Source organism: Myotis myotis, unplaced genomic scaffold, assembly GCF_014108235.1.
Source record: "Myotis myotis isolate mMyoMyo1 unplaced genomic scaffold, mMyoMyo1.p scaffold_m19_p_10, whole genome shotgun sequence".
Lineage (NCBI taxonomy): Eukaryota > Metazoa > Chordata > Mammalia > Chiroptera > Vespertilionidae > Myotis > Myotis myotis.
In genome coordinates, this window is record NW_023416314.1 from 11,614,251 (window position 1) to 11,632,148 (window position 17,898).

Below are 17,898 nucleotides of genomic sequence, written 5' to 3' on the forward strand. Positions count from 1 at the left end.
GAGAGAAGATTATAAAGAACTCCCCTTATATTAATCACCCAGATTCAGTAATTATCAAGGTTTTTAAATACTTGTCATATTTGTTTTGGAGGTAGAAGCATGTTAATGAAAATCTTACACTGTTTTTCATTTCACTGTTAAGTTTTTTTAAAAAAAAAACATGAGTAATTCCCTTCCATTGACCCAAATGCCATTATCACATTTATCAAAATTAATAATAATTCCTTAATGTCCTCTATATTTAGTCCAGATTCAAATTTCCCAGTTCTCTCAAAAATCTCTTTTTATAGCTGGTTTGTTCTAACCAATTGTGTACATTGTACTTGGTTATTATGTGTCTCCGGTCTTTTTCAGTTGGAGCAGTTTCTCTCCCACTGCCCTCTCTCTCCCTTTGACCCCTCTGCTGTGCTGTTAACTTGTGCAAGTTCCCCAGCCAGTTGTCCTGTAAAATGTCCCATGGTCTAGATTTGCCTGTTTGCATTTATACCCATCCCCTGGATGTCCTGAAAGTCGCAGGTATTCAGAAAGGCTTGAAGAGGTTCAGGTTGATGTCACGGTGGGAGGCCTGCAGTGTCCCCAGTCTGGTTCCCAGGCTGAGATAGGTCAGAGGCATCACAGTTTGACAGCTGCATCGTAAAGTCCCCCACTTTATCTAACCATTTCCTCCTTCAGTAGTCTTCACTGAACCAATTAATTGTGCAAAAAAATGATTTTCTAATTCTGTCGTTCTTCCCACAGTTGTTGGCTGGAATTCTGTAGAGATTCAGTTCCCTTTATCCACTATGGTTATTTGGCTTCTCTAAAATATGGGCAGGACAGATGCTCACTAAATAAGTTGCCAATTTTTAGCCTGAGGCCTTGGTGCCCTAGTTCCCATGTTAGTGATCAAAAATGTTTTGGGGACTATCTCTTTACATTTTAAATATTATTTTTAATCCTGGTCTTTATATGTTTACTGTGATTCAATTAATTTTGCTCATTATTTTTTTTCAAGCTTCAATTGAGTCATTTGTGGTCATTCTTTTTCAAGCCAAAGGGAGTCCTTTTAGGCTAGTTCTTGTATCCTTCGACACACCCTAAAAGTGAGAATAGTGATATATTTTTTTAAATCCTCATTGAAGATATGTTTTTATTGATTTGAGAGAAAGAGAGAGAGAGAGAGAGAGAGAGAGAGAGAGAGAGAACACCAGTGTGAGAGAGAAACATCGATTGGCTGCCTCCCCTACGTGAAATTTTCTAAAACAAAATTCAAGAGCTTGTTTTATTCTTTAGAATTATGCAGGAAATGTATTCACATCAAATTAAATGGCATGCTATAGTTTCATTTTCTAGGAAACTTCATTTCCTCCTTTTCCCCAGAACTAAGTTTTATTTTTAACATCTCTAAGCTCTAGAGATTTTCCAATTATTCAGAATTCAAATACTCCATGAATATTCCCCAAGAAAAATGCATTTGAAATGCATCCTGTATCCTTTAGTCTCCTCCTTTCTGTGCCCTTTGTCTGTCGAAGTCCCTCCTCATGTCCCTTCTTCCACACTTTTCTGCCTTATGAGGGGCCTCTTTCTGCCCCCCTCACCTATAACTCCCTTAATGAGGATATCTTGGGCTCTCTAGGGAATGGCAAAGTTCATAATTAAATTTGCAAACCTACTGTAATCATTCCCAAGTCTATATGAGTATTACAACTACCCTATCATACTGTCATTGTATTGGGAAAATTCTAATCAGGAAAGCTGTTATCTGGAGGAGCTGAAACAGGTAACAATCTTATGCGAGTGTCCATCTCTGAATTCAAATGGCCTCAAATCGGGTTAAAGTGCATGCATTCAGCAAGTATGGATTTTCTTCCCTCCAACTGCAGGTATTTTGCGGAAAGGGACACCCCAGCAGCTCAGCAGGTCCTCTCTGACTCTCTTCATCCAAAATGCAGGTAATTTTAAAAAAGGTGGATTAGGCTTTATGGATGAGGTAGAATTAACTTCTTCTCCTACGTGGGTCTGTTGATGAGCTTCTCAGGAGTCACACCACCGAAAGTGAGGCTTGAAGCTCTTTCAAACAATCCCTTCTGACAGATTCTGAATAGACAGTTAAAACTTCAGGTACTGATTTGCATTAGCTCTACATGCAAATGATTATTAAATTAGCTGGCACGAGGTAGAGGCCTTCATTACCATAAGGTTCTGCCTTGCAAATACTATGGAATGACTTGTGTTTTAAAGTGTATTTGCACATTTACATATTACTCTATATGGTTGCCTTAGGGTTTTCTGTGCATATTGTTTTTGTTGATGTTAAATGGAAATCATAAGCCTGAAACATGCTGTTCTTTGTGAATTAAATGGATGTAACCTACAAAAAATCTTCAGGTACTTATGGGATTGAGGATGTAAAATGGAACCGTAAGAGTGAGATATGTATTTAAAGGGAATGATATAATCACTGTTGTCCAGGAAGATGGAGGAGGTAAGCTTAGAAGGAGAAAGTAGAGTCTGGAAGAAAAAGTTCAGAAACACAGTGTATGATGGGGGATTGGAGGGGAGGATGAAAGTCATGAAGTCAGGGACTAACTGAAAAGTCTGGAATTGCTGAGGCTTTTCTTTCTTTTAAATAAAATTCTAGGTTCTAAATTATTTGTACTTTTGTTTACCTTTCTAATTTTTTTCTTTACCTGATTACATGAAGGGATATCACTAAAGAGGAAATAAGGTATTTTTTTTCCTTTGCTTTGTGTTTTGTTGCTTTTATTTTCTTTTAGAATAAGTATAGGCAAAATTTTTTAAAGAAATATAAGTTCATGAAAATCTTTCAAAAAGCAAGCATTTTCTATCTTTTAATTTAATATAGTGTATTATATTTTGGCTCTGTTTTAAGGCGAGAAAAACCAGGTTAAACCAACCTGATAGGTAATGTCAAAACCCCTTTCTACAACCATGGCTACACCTGCTTGGAGCAACATTTTGAACACTTCACCTAAAGGCTGACCACCTCTCCACACATGTTCTGACCCCACCCACTCCCAGAGGTGGACGTTTTATGTAGGAATTCTGTGTCACAGAGCAAATTTTTCTCTTCTATTAATGCATTTCTCATTTCATTATTACATATAGTAGTTATATATGGTTTAGTCATTCTTATAAGGAGTTCTGCTATTTTGCAATTGTGGTTTTGTATCACTTTTTCTCCCCAGCATGGCAAGTTCCTTTTTAGTGTTCATGTTTTCTAACTAAATCCTAGGTTTTATCACATCATCCTCAAAATTCAGAAGCAGATTGACTTTGGGGTTCCCCTCCCCAAAGTGCTATTATACTTATTCTAGCTTCTGTTATCTAAGGCTCCTTTAATTATACTATACTTCTCAAATTTATATTTTTGATCTTTCATAAGATTAAATTATTATTTTCTTTTATCTTACTTTGGGAAACCACTAAAGTCACTCAGCTCCTTCTTGATATATTACATGGCTAAAATCGAGCTATGTTGATTTTTAACGACACTGCATGAATTGCCTATTTCTGAGATGCAGGGGCTCTGAACTCCCTCTAATTAAAATTGACTGAAGTCTGTGTTCAATGTCAGGTGGCATTCCCAGAGGAGCATCGGCCAGAGGACACGAATCCTCCAGGGTCCTTGGGAAGAGACAATAAGCTTAAAGTATTTTTTGATTAACCATTGCAGGGGGATTAATTTTGTCTGTCAGCCATTCTCAGAGAAAGGCTTTATAGTTTTACCTCCCACGTCAGCATCAGAGAGGAAGTATTTGAGGGTTTGTGTGATTAAGAAGACACTAGCATGTGCCTGTGTGCGCGCACACAGGGCATGCACATAAAACTACAGTGCTTTGTCCCTCAAGCTACAATAGAATTGTTCAAATATGGATCACTTCAAATTGATGGTAAATTTTACTGGCTACAAGCCAGAATGTTTTGAAAATGTTACTGTCCTTCACTGATATTTGAAAAATATATATATATAGGGTGTCCCCCCAAAATGTACACACATACTTTGAATAATTATAAAGGCAGTGTTTATTAAAATACATTTTATTTTCAGAATTGAGCTATCAACTGTTAAAGTATGCATACATTTTTTGAGACACCCTGTATATTGGCCAATGTGATAGCAACATGGGTTCTGTCAGGCCCTAAATATTTCAGGTGTTCAACAGGGAGAAGCCTGTAGATACTCAGAAAAACTCTCTCCTGTCTGTCCGTCAGCAAGCATTAGACACCACTGCTTGCGGGGACATCCATCCATCAAGTCCTGAAGTAACTTGAGGAATAAAAGTAGATTCAAGTTTAAAGGAGAGTTTTGACTGTAGGTTTTGTTTGTTTGTTTGTGGGGGAGAACGTGTGTGTGTGCTAGTGTGTGTGTGTGTGTTTCCTGAAGAGAAGGACTCATTCTTCTGGGGTCAGGATATCCTACAGGTAATCAAATGAGTAGAGGTTGTTTGGGCTTCTCTTATATTTTCAGTGCAGATAGAGATTTAATAAATGTGGAAAAAATTGTGTATTTACAAAGATTTGTTGAAGCAAAAATAGGTGCTTATAAATTCACTTACATAAAGTTTCTTAAATTTCGCACATGCCCTAGCTGGTTTGGCTCAGTGGATAGAGTGTTGGCCTGAAGACTGAAAAGTCCCAGGTTCGATTCCGGTCAAAGCACATGCCTGGGTTGTGGGCCCAATCCCCAGTAGGGTGCGTGCAGGAGGCAGCCAATCAGTGCTTCTCTCTCATCATTGATGTATCTATCTCTCTCTTCTCTCCCTTCCTCTCTGAACTCAGTAAAAATATATTTTAAAAAAATTTCGCACACAACTCATTTTAATTTGATTATGAGTCTTTTAAGGTAAAAGTGCCCTGATGCCTCTTTGGCTGATTGGTTGCTTTGTTGGCGGGCAGTAACACTTTAAAAAAAGGTGACATTTATTTTCACATGAATTAAAGATAGTTACTTTGGATTATAGGTAGTCATTTACAAGGTAGAAAATACATATAGATAATATAAACTTTGCATTGTGTTCTTGTGGTGTGCTGTGTGTATTACATGTGCGTCTTTTAATGTAGTGTTTGTCGTGTACTATATAAAACTCTCTCCTACTTGGAAGCTAAATGTTTATAACTCTAGTTTTAAAATTGTATTTAGTTCCAATGCTAACCACGTTTTAGCGTAAAACACTGAATGAAGGTCCCATTAACCACAATGAAGAGTGGATGTGGTTCCTGCCTACAAGACGTTAGCCATACGGAGGGGGTGAGGATTGCTCACATAGTAATAGAATGCAAGGCGGTATTTTCAGAATGCTTCCATGATGGGACCCTTTCTTCAAACAGCCTTGTGCAGAAGCTGAAATTATAAAATGGATTAAAAGTGGAATTTCTATGGCTTAATTGTCCTTGCGTAACCAGAGGAAATGCCATAGCACTTGTTCAGACAGATTTTTTAAAACCTATGTAGTATTCCTCCATCCTTCTCTTTCTTCCTTCCTTTTTTCTTCTCCTTCCTTCCTTTCTCCCTCCCTTCCTTCCTTCCTCTTCTTCACTAAATCTATTTATTTATCAATAAATATTTATTCGGTATCTGCTGTGTGCCAGACATCACAAACAAGGCTGAGTAGGATAAATGCCAAGACATAAAACCAAACATGAGGAATCATGAGAGAGAGGTGGCACCTAGTTAGAGGAGAGGGTTCGTGGGAGAAATGTTGTTTGCTAATTAATAATAGTATAAAAGAGTATCATAATGTTTGGCCTTTAGGGCTATCTCCCAAAGCTGAACTAAAGTGAGCAGGGAATAAGTAGCATAGCTTTAAACAATTCCATTTCTAAGCTCCATATCAATTGTATTGTGGCTTTTTAATTGACAACATTTTCATGGGTTTCTGTTTGATAACCGAGTTACAGACATCTGTGTAACCGTTTAAACATGAACATAAAGGGAACAAGTACCAATTAGAGATTATATCTTATTTATTTATTTTTTTATTTATTCATTCATTCAGCAAATTCAGCAAAGCAGAATGGGAGCAGAAAAGGATGGACAAAGCAATTGGGTGAGTGTTGGATTTCTGAACCAGAACAAAAATGTCTGAGGAGCTCTGTCAAAGATGACAAGGATGAAAATCTACTTGTCCTGATGGAAATATATAATCCAGTTGAATTTTTAAAAGGACGGTTTATGTTTTTGGATATATTTGTATTTGTGTGATTATATAATACTACTTTGCCTGTCACCAACTGCAAGGTTTAGAAACGATATGAAAATCATTTCAGAAATCATTCATAATTGTATTTGGTAGTTTTCTTTTAAGAATTTCTATCAAGTATAGGCATTTAGATAAAATTTACTTTAGAAGTTTTTTTTTATAATGCCCATTTTATCTAAAAATATTTTGAACAGCGACCTTGTTTTAAATGTACTGGATATATATTGCCAGATGGGACTTAATAACTGTTTCATTTAATTTTTATAGACAGGTAGAAAGGGGACTAGAAAATATACCCTGAGCATTAAAATATTTATATTTTTTCTAATTTTAAAAGTAATATAGATTTATTATAGATAATTTAGAAAATATAGGGAAGTAAACCAAAAAATCACCCCAATATTATTACTTTAACATACCCATATTAGTATTTTGTGACATTTCGTCCTAGCCTGCTTTCTGTACACATTTGCGTGTGTGTGTATATAATAAAACTGGGCTTGTTCAATACATAATGTTCTATATTCTGCTTAGATAGTCTTTTATTGTCTGAATATATTATATGAGATTACCATAATTTACTTCACCAATCACTTTTTTAGGATATTTGCATAGTTTCCAAGTCTTTGCCATAATACTAGTAAATAAAACTATAATGAATATCCTTGCATATGAAGCTTTGTCAATTTCTGATTTTTTTTCTCTTGTATATTTGGAATTGGAATTTTCAGACAAAGCATTCTCTTAGTCTGCATTATTGAAATTTTCTGGTAAATTGCAAAATTCAGGGTTTTGGTAAGGTGAAGAGGGAAGGGAAGCCTGCCACTCTGATAATTTAATAATCAAATGATCATATTTTTAAATCTTATTCCCATATGTGATACACATTGCCTTGTGGTTTGCACTTTACAGGTACTCCTTTGCAATCGTGGGCATCAATATAACTGACCTGGCATATAATCTACTGGTGAGCGGAGCTCTGAAGACCCATTTCTATAACATCGCACCAGAAGCTCCAACGTTGTCTCACTTCCAACAAACATTCTGTAAGTGTCCATTGCTTCATTATCATTGGAGGTTTCTATACAATGCTCTAGACAAGGGTTAAAGCGGAGATATCTTTGTGATTTAGCTGCTTTGGGGACTTTTGATTTTTTTGTCCTCTTTCACAGCCTGTGCATAATACCCAATGTATCTGTTTTTGGTCAGACTTAAAGACATCATGGAGATCTCTCTCTCTCCCTTTGGTCCAGCATGACACAGCACTTAAGAGCTCAGGCTCTGACGACAACCTGAGTTGACTCCCAAAGCAATGTTTACTAACCTCTCTAAGCCTTAGTTATCTCATCTATAAAAATAAGCCGTTTCCTTACAGAGCTGCTCTGAAGGTAAAATTATTAACTAGCTCCATAGTGCTCAGTGGACATTAGAAAGAGGAAGTGTTGGTTTACATGGGTTTACATTCTGATCTAGATCTCCCCAGTGAAATAGCCCCGCCATATCACTCTACAGCAGGGGTGGGCAAACTTTTTGACTCGAGGGCCACAATGGGTTCTTAAACTGGACCGGAGGGCCGGAACAAAAGCATGGATGGAGTGTTTGTGTGAACTAATATAAATTCAAAGTAAACATCATTACATGAAAGGGTACGGTCTTTTTTTTTTTTTAGTTGTATTCATTTCAAACGCGGGCCGTAGTTTGCCCACGGCTGCTCTACAGTCATGCTCACAGTCACCAAGCCCTACTTATGTGCTCAGAGCTTGCGAATAGCTTTTAGTCCAACTAGCTTTTTATTGAGTCAAAAATATTCACAGACAGCCAAGGGTTGTCAAATGTCTCTGTGTGGTGGTTAAACACATCCTCAAATTTTTGACACTCCTCCCACTTAGAAGTAAGAGGGGGAGGGGGATGTCCCTCTTGTCCCTTGAAACTGGTCTGACTGATTGGATGAATTGAGTGTAGCAGAATTCTACCGAGACTAGATCAGAAGAGACTGGATGGTCTGTTCGATGCTTCTGTGTCTCTGGATCTATTTTAGTTCATCAGTTTATATTGTTCATTATATTCCACAAATGAGTGAGATCATGTAATATTTATCTTTCTCTGACTGGCTTATGTCCCTTAACATAATGCTCTCTAGGTCTATCCATGCTGTTGCAAATGGTTCCTTCTTTTTCACAGCAGTGTAGTATTCCATTGTGTAGATGTACCACAGTTTTTTAATCCACTCATCTGCTGATGGGCACTGAGGCTGTTTCCAAATCTTAAGCTATGGCGAATTGTGCTGCTATGAACACAGGGGTGCATATATCCTTTCTGATTGGTGTTTCTGGTTTCTTGGGATACTCCTAGAAGTGGAATTACTGGGTCAAATGTCAGTTCCATTTTTAATTTTCTTGAGGAAACTCCATACTGTTTTCCACAGTGGCTGCACCAGTCTGCATTCCCACCAGCAGTGCACGAGGATTCCTTTTTCTCCGCATCATCGCCAGCACTTTGTTGCTTGTTGATTTGTTAATGATAGCCATTCTGATAGGCATGAGATGGTATCTCATTGTTTTGATTTGCATCTCTTGGATGATTAGTGACTTTGAGCATGTTTTCATATGTCTCTTGGCCTTCTGTATGTCCTCTTTCAAAATGAGTCTATTTAGGTCTTTTGTCCATTTTTTGATTGGATTATTTATCTTCCTTTTGTTAAGTTGTGTGAGTTCCCCATAAATTTTGGAGATTAAACCCTTATCAGATATAACATTGTCAAATATGTTTTCCCATGCAGCGGGCTCATGTGTTGTTGTGTTGATGGTTTCTTTTGCTGTGCAGAAACTTTTTATTTTGATGTCCCATTTGTTTATTTTCTCCTTAGTTTCCATTGTCCTAGTAGCTGTATCAGTAAAGATATTGCTACAACATATGTATGATATTTTGCTGTCTATGGATTCTTCTGAGATTTTTTTATGGTTCCCATCTTACATTTAAGTCCTTTATCCATTTTGAGGTTATTTTTGTGCATGGTGTAAGTTGGTGGTCTAGTTTCATTTTTTGCATGTAACTGTCCAGTTATTTTTAAAACCTAAAGGGAATATGATTTCCAAGTTAGAACTCTATGTCCAGTCTAACTTACCAATTAAATATGAGAGTACAATAAAGACATATTTTTAATGCAAGGTCTTAAACATTGTGCCTCCTGTAACTTTATAAGGAAGCTCCTAAAAAGATATGCTTCCACAAAATAACAGTGTAAAAATGTATTAGGTCCAGAAAGCATGGCGTCTAGCATAGAAGAAAAGTGAAGGGAATCTTTAGGATGAAGGTGAAAGGAAAGCCCAATACGATATCTATGCAATAGTCTGTGAATAATAAACCCAAATCTTAGCAGGTCAGAAGTCTCTGGGCAAGACTCTTTGAAGAATATGAAATTGATGGAATATCTACCAAGTTTGAACACATTAAAAAAAACACTGGCATACTTAGGAATTAGGTTAGGGTTAAATTAAGTAAATTGAAACTAAGCAAATAAACAAAGAGGAAACTTATTAATACTAGGTAAGAAATCTGATAATGTGTGGTTGGAATGGGTGAAAAAGAGCTAAGACTTCATCATATATATATAGGGAAGTTTTTAAAAATCAAGCAACAAGTATGTTATTTAGAGCTATGGAGGTCGAAAATCAAAAGAATCAGCTGAAAGAACTGAAATGTTGCTTTAGGAATTAGGGCATGAAGTGCTGCAGGTTGTTTTTTGTAACAAGACTTGCTAAACTGTATTCAGTGTAATTTAGATAAAAGTACACAACAAATTTTTAAATACATACACTCTGTGACATTTTAATGGAAAATGGAAAACTTCAAATATGTGATTACAGCTCCTATTTTGACAACTAGATGGTTATACGCCTGTAACAGCTCTGACCATTTCCAACTAATGTTATTGAGGTTTTATCAGGTTCTGACAGAGGAATACAAATATCAAAATAAATAATTAAAGCATGGTTGGAAGAGTTTTGTGATTGAAGAAGTAAATATACTCTTTTTTAAAAAGTTAAAGGCTGGCTGACAGCTCACTCGGTTTGGAAGCCAGGGAAAGCTTCCCAAAGCAAATGCCACTTTTCCATGAGACTGAGGGAGGAGTGGCAGGAGGTAAAGCAATGGTGGCTGAGTGGTCCAGCCAGAGGGAGCGGCACAGGCAAAGGCTACAAGGCAAGAGAGTATGTTAGATTCAAGGAATAGAGAATAGTGTTTGAGAGGGGTGTGACCAAGGACATTGGTAAGAGCAGGGATGGAGGGCACATATATTAAAGAACCTGTAAGCCATTTAAAAGAGCATAAAATGTACGTAAGTAATGCCCCTTGCTGAGTTTTTTCACCCTTTGTATGTACCCTATCCTATGTTTACCGTGCTCTTTAGGGAAGCAGCTTTCAGAGGAAGTCAAATGAGTTGGCTTTAGGCCTGCCGGGGATGTGTTCTTTTGGGAAATCCACATGGAGCCACGTAGTGGGCATTCTCGTGTAAAGCGCGGGAGCTCTGAGGAGTTCCAGGGGCAGGGTTGAGATTCATCAGCACTGAGGAGAAAATCAGCGCCACACAGTGGGGGAACTCTTACAGGAGAGAATCAGGATTAGAATCAGAGCAATTGACACTGAAGGACAGAAGTGTTTGTTTTCTTCACTGCCTGTTTCCTCAGCACAGAGCCTGCTACAGAGTAGGTACTCAGTAGACTGTGTTGGATGGATGGATGGATGGATGGATGGATGGATGGATGGAGGGAGGGAGGCTAAAATGTTGGAAGATGTCCTTTGTGGGAGAAAGGAATTCTAATTTCTCTAGAACAATTAATCCTTGGCCTGAATTGATATGCTTCCAAGGGAACCCTAGCCCAGGTGAGTAAGCACGCACTAGGATTACTTTTCCCAAGGCCATCACCAGGCTTTAGAAAGAGCGGCAGTGCCCCTGTAGATTGGAGTGTAAGCAGAGGGACTCAGGCCTTTCTAGAGGAAGAAAGCAGTGCTCTGAATTCATTGTTCCTCCATCGGACATGATCAGTTCTGCCCATTTCCTCTGTAATATTCTTGCAATTACCTGTGTCCTTGCATATGTCTTTGCTGTCTATTAACCACTTGCAGTGAAACAAAACCAAGATACGTTCAAGCACCAACAGATATGCTGCAGGCTTGGACTGGAAGGCCAAATTAGTATTCAAAACGGGTTTCATCTAGGTGCAAGAATGTGAGAATATAACAGCTCTATCAGTCCGCCTGTACAGTATTATTAAGTGGGCACTGCACTGCCAAGGTACATTCCACAAACACTGCATTTAGTCTAAAGCCCCACTAAACACACAGCTCCACTGAGATGAAGTAAGGTTCGTGCAATGAGCAGAAGGAAAGCATAATGGCCAGAAGAGGAAAAAGAATGATATTTTCTTTGACCTTCAAAAGAAGGAAGTATTCAGTAGGAATAAGAACCAGAGGGAGAGAATACCCTGGAAAAGACAGCTGGCACAGCAGTGGAAAGCCAGCTGACTCCTGGCTTCTGGCCTCCAGCTGTCATTGTGTAATTGTACCTCATCCAAGTATTTTTTCTAAGCCCAGCATCCTCATCTATAAAATGAAGATACATCAGCATGATCTACCCCACAAAACTGTTGGAAGAATTAAATGAGAGACTATAAACAATAGCCTGGCCTGTTTTCTCTCTCTGCTTGCCACACTATTTTCCTAGCTTCCTTCAACTAATCAATCATCAGCTGAAATTGTCTGCCTGGGTCCCTCTCTCCAAAAGACCGAGAATGGGGAGCAGAAGAATCCTACCTTGTTCTTGTATCTTTACATATTTGTTAATTGGAAGAGGGCCAATGACCAGTGGACAAAACAGATTAATGAACACACTGTAATGTTATATAAATGAATGGAGTGTTATATAAGTGAATGGAAGCCACACCACCATCTCTGCATTCTGATTAAAATCATGTTATACATCTCTAATTCTTTTCCTGATGCAGTAGAGAGAGCCCCAGGAAACCAATCTATAAGCTTTATAGCTTGACTTTTGTAGCCTTAAGAGGAAGGATCCTGAGAATGGTGGCAGATTATTAAACACCCTTACCTTGACTCTTATCCTAGCCAGTCTTTTAACCTTTTCAACATGTTTTTCCGTCTGTATGTTTTTGCATGTAAAGTAGAAAAATGGGGAAACCAAATGGATCTGCATCCTTCTAACACTCTGTGCTACCCTAGATCCCCTCTGGAGTGAGTTGCCAATTTACCTGCACACTGTGCACAAAGGGAACATTTTTATGTGCATTGTGGGAAAGTGAATCCTTCAAGTAAAGCTAGTTAAAGCTAATTTTTCACAGTGTTTGTTTATTATTGCCAATTGGAGCAGAGGACTCATGAGATACCAATGAAATGTCTTTAATTCCTCTTGGATTATTTTAGTGCATAATGCTGGAAATCTGACTCTATGTACAAAATAGCTCAGGTGTCTTTATTTGAGATCAGAGGCCAAGTCAGTAAAATTCAGTGTGTACTTTATATAGCAAGGAATGGAGAAATTATAAATTATTAGAGATTTCACTTAGAACCATAAAAATTTTAATATTTAGCAAGAAGCCAAGGGAATTTAAGAAGAGGGTGTTTTCTAGACCAGTGGTTCTCAAACTTCAGTGGCATGAATGAGACTCCTCTTACTGAACTGTGATGTCTGGTTGAATCTGGGAGGGTCTTCATTTTTAACAGCCCCCCCCCCCACTTACTCTTCTGGGATACTTTAGGAGTTTTCCCAGTCCCTGAGATGGATGAATTATTGAATTGTTTTGGTTAAATAAAATACTGAGATTAGAGGAAACAAGTTTCTATTGGTGTGCACTGAAACAGCCAGCATGACGAGTAGACTCCAAGTCATGGCATGTGAGAAATGGTGAGGAAAAATAGGGATGCTTAGCCTGGGAGAGAGAGAAGCTCAGGGCATAAATGGCACTTCAAATACTTGAAATGAAGAAGTATTGAATTTGTTCCAAGAAACACAGGGCAACATAGTTTGGCTTGGTGAAAGGAAGAACCATTTAAGAACCAGGTTCTTGGAATACTACTTGGCCACACAAAAAGAAGAAAATGTTATTCTCTGTGACACCATGGATGGACCTGGAGAGCTTTAGGCTAAGTGAAATAAGCCAATCAAAGAAAGACAAGTACCATACATTTTCACTCATATGTGGAACCAAATAAAGTAACAAACAAAATAGAAACAGACTCATAGATACAGAGAACAGACTGACAGCTTTCAGAATTAGGGGGTTCAGGAGCTGGGTGGAAAAGGTAAAGGGATTAAGAAAAAAACTTATCGATGCAGACAACAGTATGGTGATTACCAGAGGGAAAGGGGGGTGGAGGAGGTGGCGGCAGGTATAGGGGGGATAAATAGTGGTGGAAGGAGACTTGACTTGGGGTGGTGAACACACAATAAAATATACAGATAATGTTTTATAGAATTGTACACCTGAAATCTATATAATTTTATTAACTAATGTCCCCCAATAAAATTAATAATAAATAAGTAAAACAAATAAATAAATAAGGAAAAATGGTTCTATCCTCGAGGTCTCTGTTTGGGACCCACAGAGAGAGATAATATACCTAGATGGAACTGGTAGCTGTCAAATTGCTCCACTCTCATTTGAACATTTTTTCTGAAAATAAATTCCTTGTATCCATTGGGGGGCAGGGGAGAGAAACGAATCAGGTTCTTCATCCGTGGAACAGGCTAATGTCAGTGTTGCCACCAGAAGAGTTCAAGACCAGATGATGCCTCCGGGAATCCAAGCATCAAGGAGCAGAGATGGTTGGGATGGCTCCTGGGGTCACTGAGTCCTCTGATCTGGGGCTTCTTATTTGGATGAGGGTTGGTGTGTTTCCCCATCAGAGATGTTCATGTTAACTTGTGTTGACACAAATTAACATAACATGTTAATGTGTGAGGAAGGCCCAAAGACAGTCCAATTCCAAAAGAAATGGAGCAGTCAACCCCCCCATAAAGCAATATAAATTCTCTTTCTCTTAGTACCCTTCCTCCTATAGTTGTAGAAAGACCACCTACTTAAAGACATACAAGCACACCTAGTATATAATCCTATATAATAAAAGGGTAATATGCAAATTGACCCTAATGGTGGAATAACTGGGAATGATCAGTCGCTATGACGCACACTGACCACAAGGGGGCAGATGCTCAATGCAGGAGCTGCCCCCAGGTGGTCAGTGTGCTCCCACAGTGGGAGCTTGGCTCAGCTCAGCCACAAGTTGGGCTGACAGCTGTGAGCGCAGTGGAGGTGGCAGGAGCCTCTCCCGCCTCCTCGGCAGTGCTAAGGATGTCTGATTGCAGCTTAGGCCCGCTCCCTGTGGGAAGCGGGCCTAAGCTGCAGTCAGACATCCCTGGGGGGCTCCTAGGCTACCAGAGGGATATCTGACTTCCAGTTTAGGCCCAGTTCTCCAGGGAGAAGGCCTAAGCTGGCAGGTGGACATCCCCTGAGGGGTCCTGGACTGCAAGAGGGCAAAGGCCGGGCTGAGGGACACCCCCGAGTGCACAAATTTTCATGCACCGGGCCTCTAGTGAATGAATAATCAGGTGAGTTTGTGGACATGGACCAACATCTGGCAGTGTGTGTTGGGGGGTGAGTGAGAGCAAAGGTTACTTCTAATTTTGTCTTATAGTGAGAAAAGAATTTTTAAAGTTCTGTTTATGAAGCTATGTTAAAAGTTTTCTCTTAAGTAGCTAGTTGCCATAAAAACAAAAGGTGTTGTGTGTTTTTTTACAACTAGAATTGAGTATGTTTGTTCCAAAGTTCTCTTCCCATGCTCCCTGTCATCTCTGATGCTCACTCCTTTCCCACGGAGGTGAAGAAGCTGGGATTCAAACTAGGTTTCTGCTCCAGAATCCTTGCTCCTAGTTTCTGCTGCCTTCTAATGAAAACACGAAGAAGAGCTTGTGTAATGATTGTCTACTGGGATTTTTAACTAGGATTATTTTCTCAACTGATTTTTTTTTAATATATAGAGACACTTGTGCTTGCAATAGGTTTACTACATGCAAATATCTACTGTTATCTTTTTAGAAAGCTGTCCATATATCCATTCTGAATGTGGTGGAGCGCGAGGGCACAGTGGGGAAACAGAACACAATGAATAGATTCTCATATCAAATACCTAACATTTGTTCCCAAAATGTTCCCAGTCCAGGTCATTCATAGATAACATTTGTGAGACATAAAAGTATTTGAATATGAAATTATGCTTCAGAGCAAGGAAGTTTTATTAACAATTTCATGTAATTTAATGGCCAGTCTGTGTTGTTTAGAGTTGATTTACAATTTTTATTGTCTCATAATAGATGGTCAGGGTGCATTTGTTTGATTTGTCAGGGTAATTTAAAACTTTATTCAAATCAGATATCAAGAGAAAAAATGGCTTGAGTAGAGTGATTTTGAAAAATTAGACCATTATGTTAATTTAAGCAGGAGGGGAAGGATAAAGCAGTCACTGTCAGCTTTTCAGAAGGTTCCAGATGTGATTCAGATTCAAGAGAAGGCAGGATTAATTTTTATTTCTGCTTGGGAGGAGTGAGGATCATTCCAGAAGTAATTGCAAAAATCTTGCAGACTAATAGCTCCTACTGCACTGGATTTTTTTTTTAATATATTTTATTGATTTTTTACAGAGAGGAAGGGAGAGAGGTAGAGAGTTAGAAACATCGATGAGAGAGAAACATCGATCAGCCGCCTCCTGCACATCTCCTACTGGGGATGTGCCCGCAACCCAGGTACATGCCCTTGACCGGAATCGAACCTGGGACCTTTCAGTCCGTAGGCCGACGCTCTATCCACTGAGCCAAACCGGTTTGGGCTGCACTGGATTTTTAAGAATAATTTTCAGCAGTAGTATTTGCTGTGAAACACTTTTATTTAAATGCTCATCTCTTCTTTGAGCTCCACGTTGCTGTTGCTTGGTCTGGCATCTCTTTGAGCCATTCAGGGTGATTTTGAATGTGATTAAGGATTTTTTTTCCCTCCTGTGTTCGTATCACTGTCTTATCTCTAACAGGCTATTTGATGCACGAGTTTCATAAGTTTTGGATTGAAGAGGATCCCATGGACATAATGGAATTCAACCGCGTGAGGGAGAAATTCCGCAAGAGGATCGTAAAACAGCTGCAGAACCCCGACATGGCGCTGTGCCCACACTTTGCTGCTTCGGAAGGTTTAATCAACATATAGGCACCTACGCTGATTTTCACGGATTCCCCAGAACACTGCCTCATTGTCGTGTTAGATCTCTGCTTCGTCCTAGCTCATACCCTGAATGCACACAGTGATTGTATGCATGCCTTTTGTACAGTATTTTCATCTCTCGGTCGTAATTACCAGATCCCCAGGTACTGCTGTCTCTGGAACACCGGCTCATCTTGTGCATTAAGCGGTGTTGCATCCACCTTGGCCCCACGTATGGAGAGAGTTTTCTATTTTTTTAGATTGTTTTCCTCCCTCTCATAATTCAGCATTGAAGAACCGCATTTCTCTAGCTGTATTTTGTATGTAAGAGAGTTAGCTGAATCTTGTTCTGTGGAAACCTTTTAATTTATTGACATGTTTCATGACTACTGCTGCTAGCTTTTCAAGCCAGGTTCATGCTTGGGACTCATTCCAATTAAGTATAAGACTTTAAAATAATACAGACAGACACATGACAAGCCAAACTACTCCTGCAAACATAGCTGCGCTTCCCAAAAAAATGTAACGAGGCTTACAAGAAGCGAATTTAGATAGCTGTTGTTTTTGTTTTAAGTACTGCACAATTATATTGTAACTTGCCCCCAAGTCTGTCATAGTCATTTGGATATCCAATTACTTTACTCCCATAATTTCACGGGCTTAGATGCCTATGTACGTTTATGATGCTTAGAGCCTCAGAAAGGAAGACTGCATACATACTTCGAAAGCTGCAAAAGGTTTCTCACTGCCTGCCTCTTGCTGAACTCAGAGTTACACCTGGCACTGTTCTGATCCAAGCATCTGTGCTTGGGCAACTGCGTGCTGACTGATTTCTCTGTCAAGAGGCAATATTAAAAAACAATTTGCAAGAAAATGTGTTGCAAGAGAGGAACCTAAGCTATGTGATTCTGCAATACTTCTTGAAAATAATGACCTTGTCTTATATGAACAGAAGTAAATTGCTTGGAAGAGGGAAGTGATCAAATCATTCCAAAACTGCTGAAAATCATTTAAAAAGCCATGATTTTGTTTGGAATTATGATTGTAGTCTGTTGAATAGTATTGACCATGGCATTTCATACCCATGGTATTTTATACCTTCTACCAGTTTTAGTATTATTAGACATTTGTGTAATCATTTGCTTATTTAAATGAATTTTGAGTACTGCCTGTCGGTTATATGAATAAATGACATGTCATTCTACTGTAATGTGTCGTGGATTCCATTTTAATATCTTTGTGCTCACACAGCTTTTGAATATGCAAATATGTGAGTGGGTAGAATTTCAAAGACAGACAGCCTAGGCTGAATATAAATCATGCCATCATTCCAAGTAACCAGGAATGAATTAGAATGTCATGTCTGAGAAACTTCTTTTCTGTAACTGATCTTGAGGCCTGGTAGTGCTTTAATGAAAGAATAAGGTCCACCT

The 17,898-nt window shown here is 38.7% G+C and overlaps 1 protein-coding gene across 8 annotated transcripts in view; it reads left to right on the forward strand.

Moving 5' to 3' along the window:
* Positions 1-17,675, forward strand: part of ELMOD1 (ELMO domain containing 1) — a 69,992-nt gene extending 52,317 nt beyond the window's left edge. For 6 of the 8 annotated variants that reach the window (XM_036324474.1, XM_036324469.1, XM_036324470.1 and 3 more), the window contains 5 exons: positions 1,863-1,931; positions 2,684-2,707; positions 6,000-6,050; positions 7,116-7,249; positions 16,299-17,675. In XM_036324474.1, coding sequence (XP_036180367.1) covers positions 1,863-1,931; positions 2,684-2,707; positions 6,000-6,050; positions 7,116-7,249; positions 16,299-16,471 — 451 coding nt within the window. In that variant the 3' untranslated portion in view covers positions 16,472-17,675. The remainder of the gene's footprint in view (positions 1-1,862; positions 1,932-2,683; positions 2,708-5,999; positions 6,051-7,115; positions 7,250-16,298) is intronic. The other 2 variants (XM_036324475.1, XM_036324476.1) reach the window with 2 other exon arrangements.
* Positions 17,676-17,898: the final 223 nt, after the last annotated feature.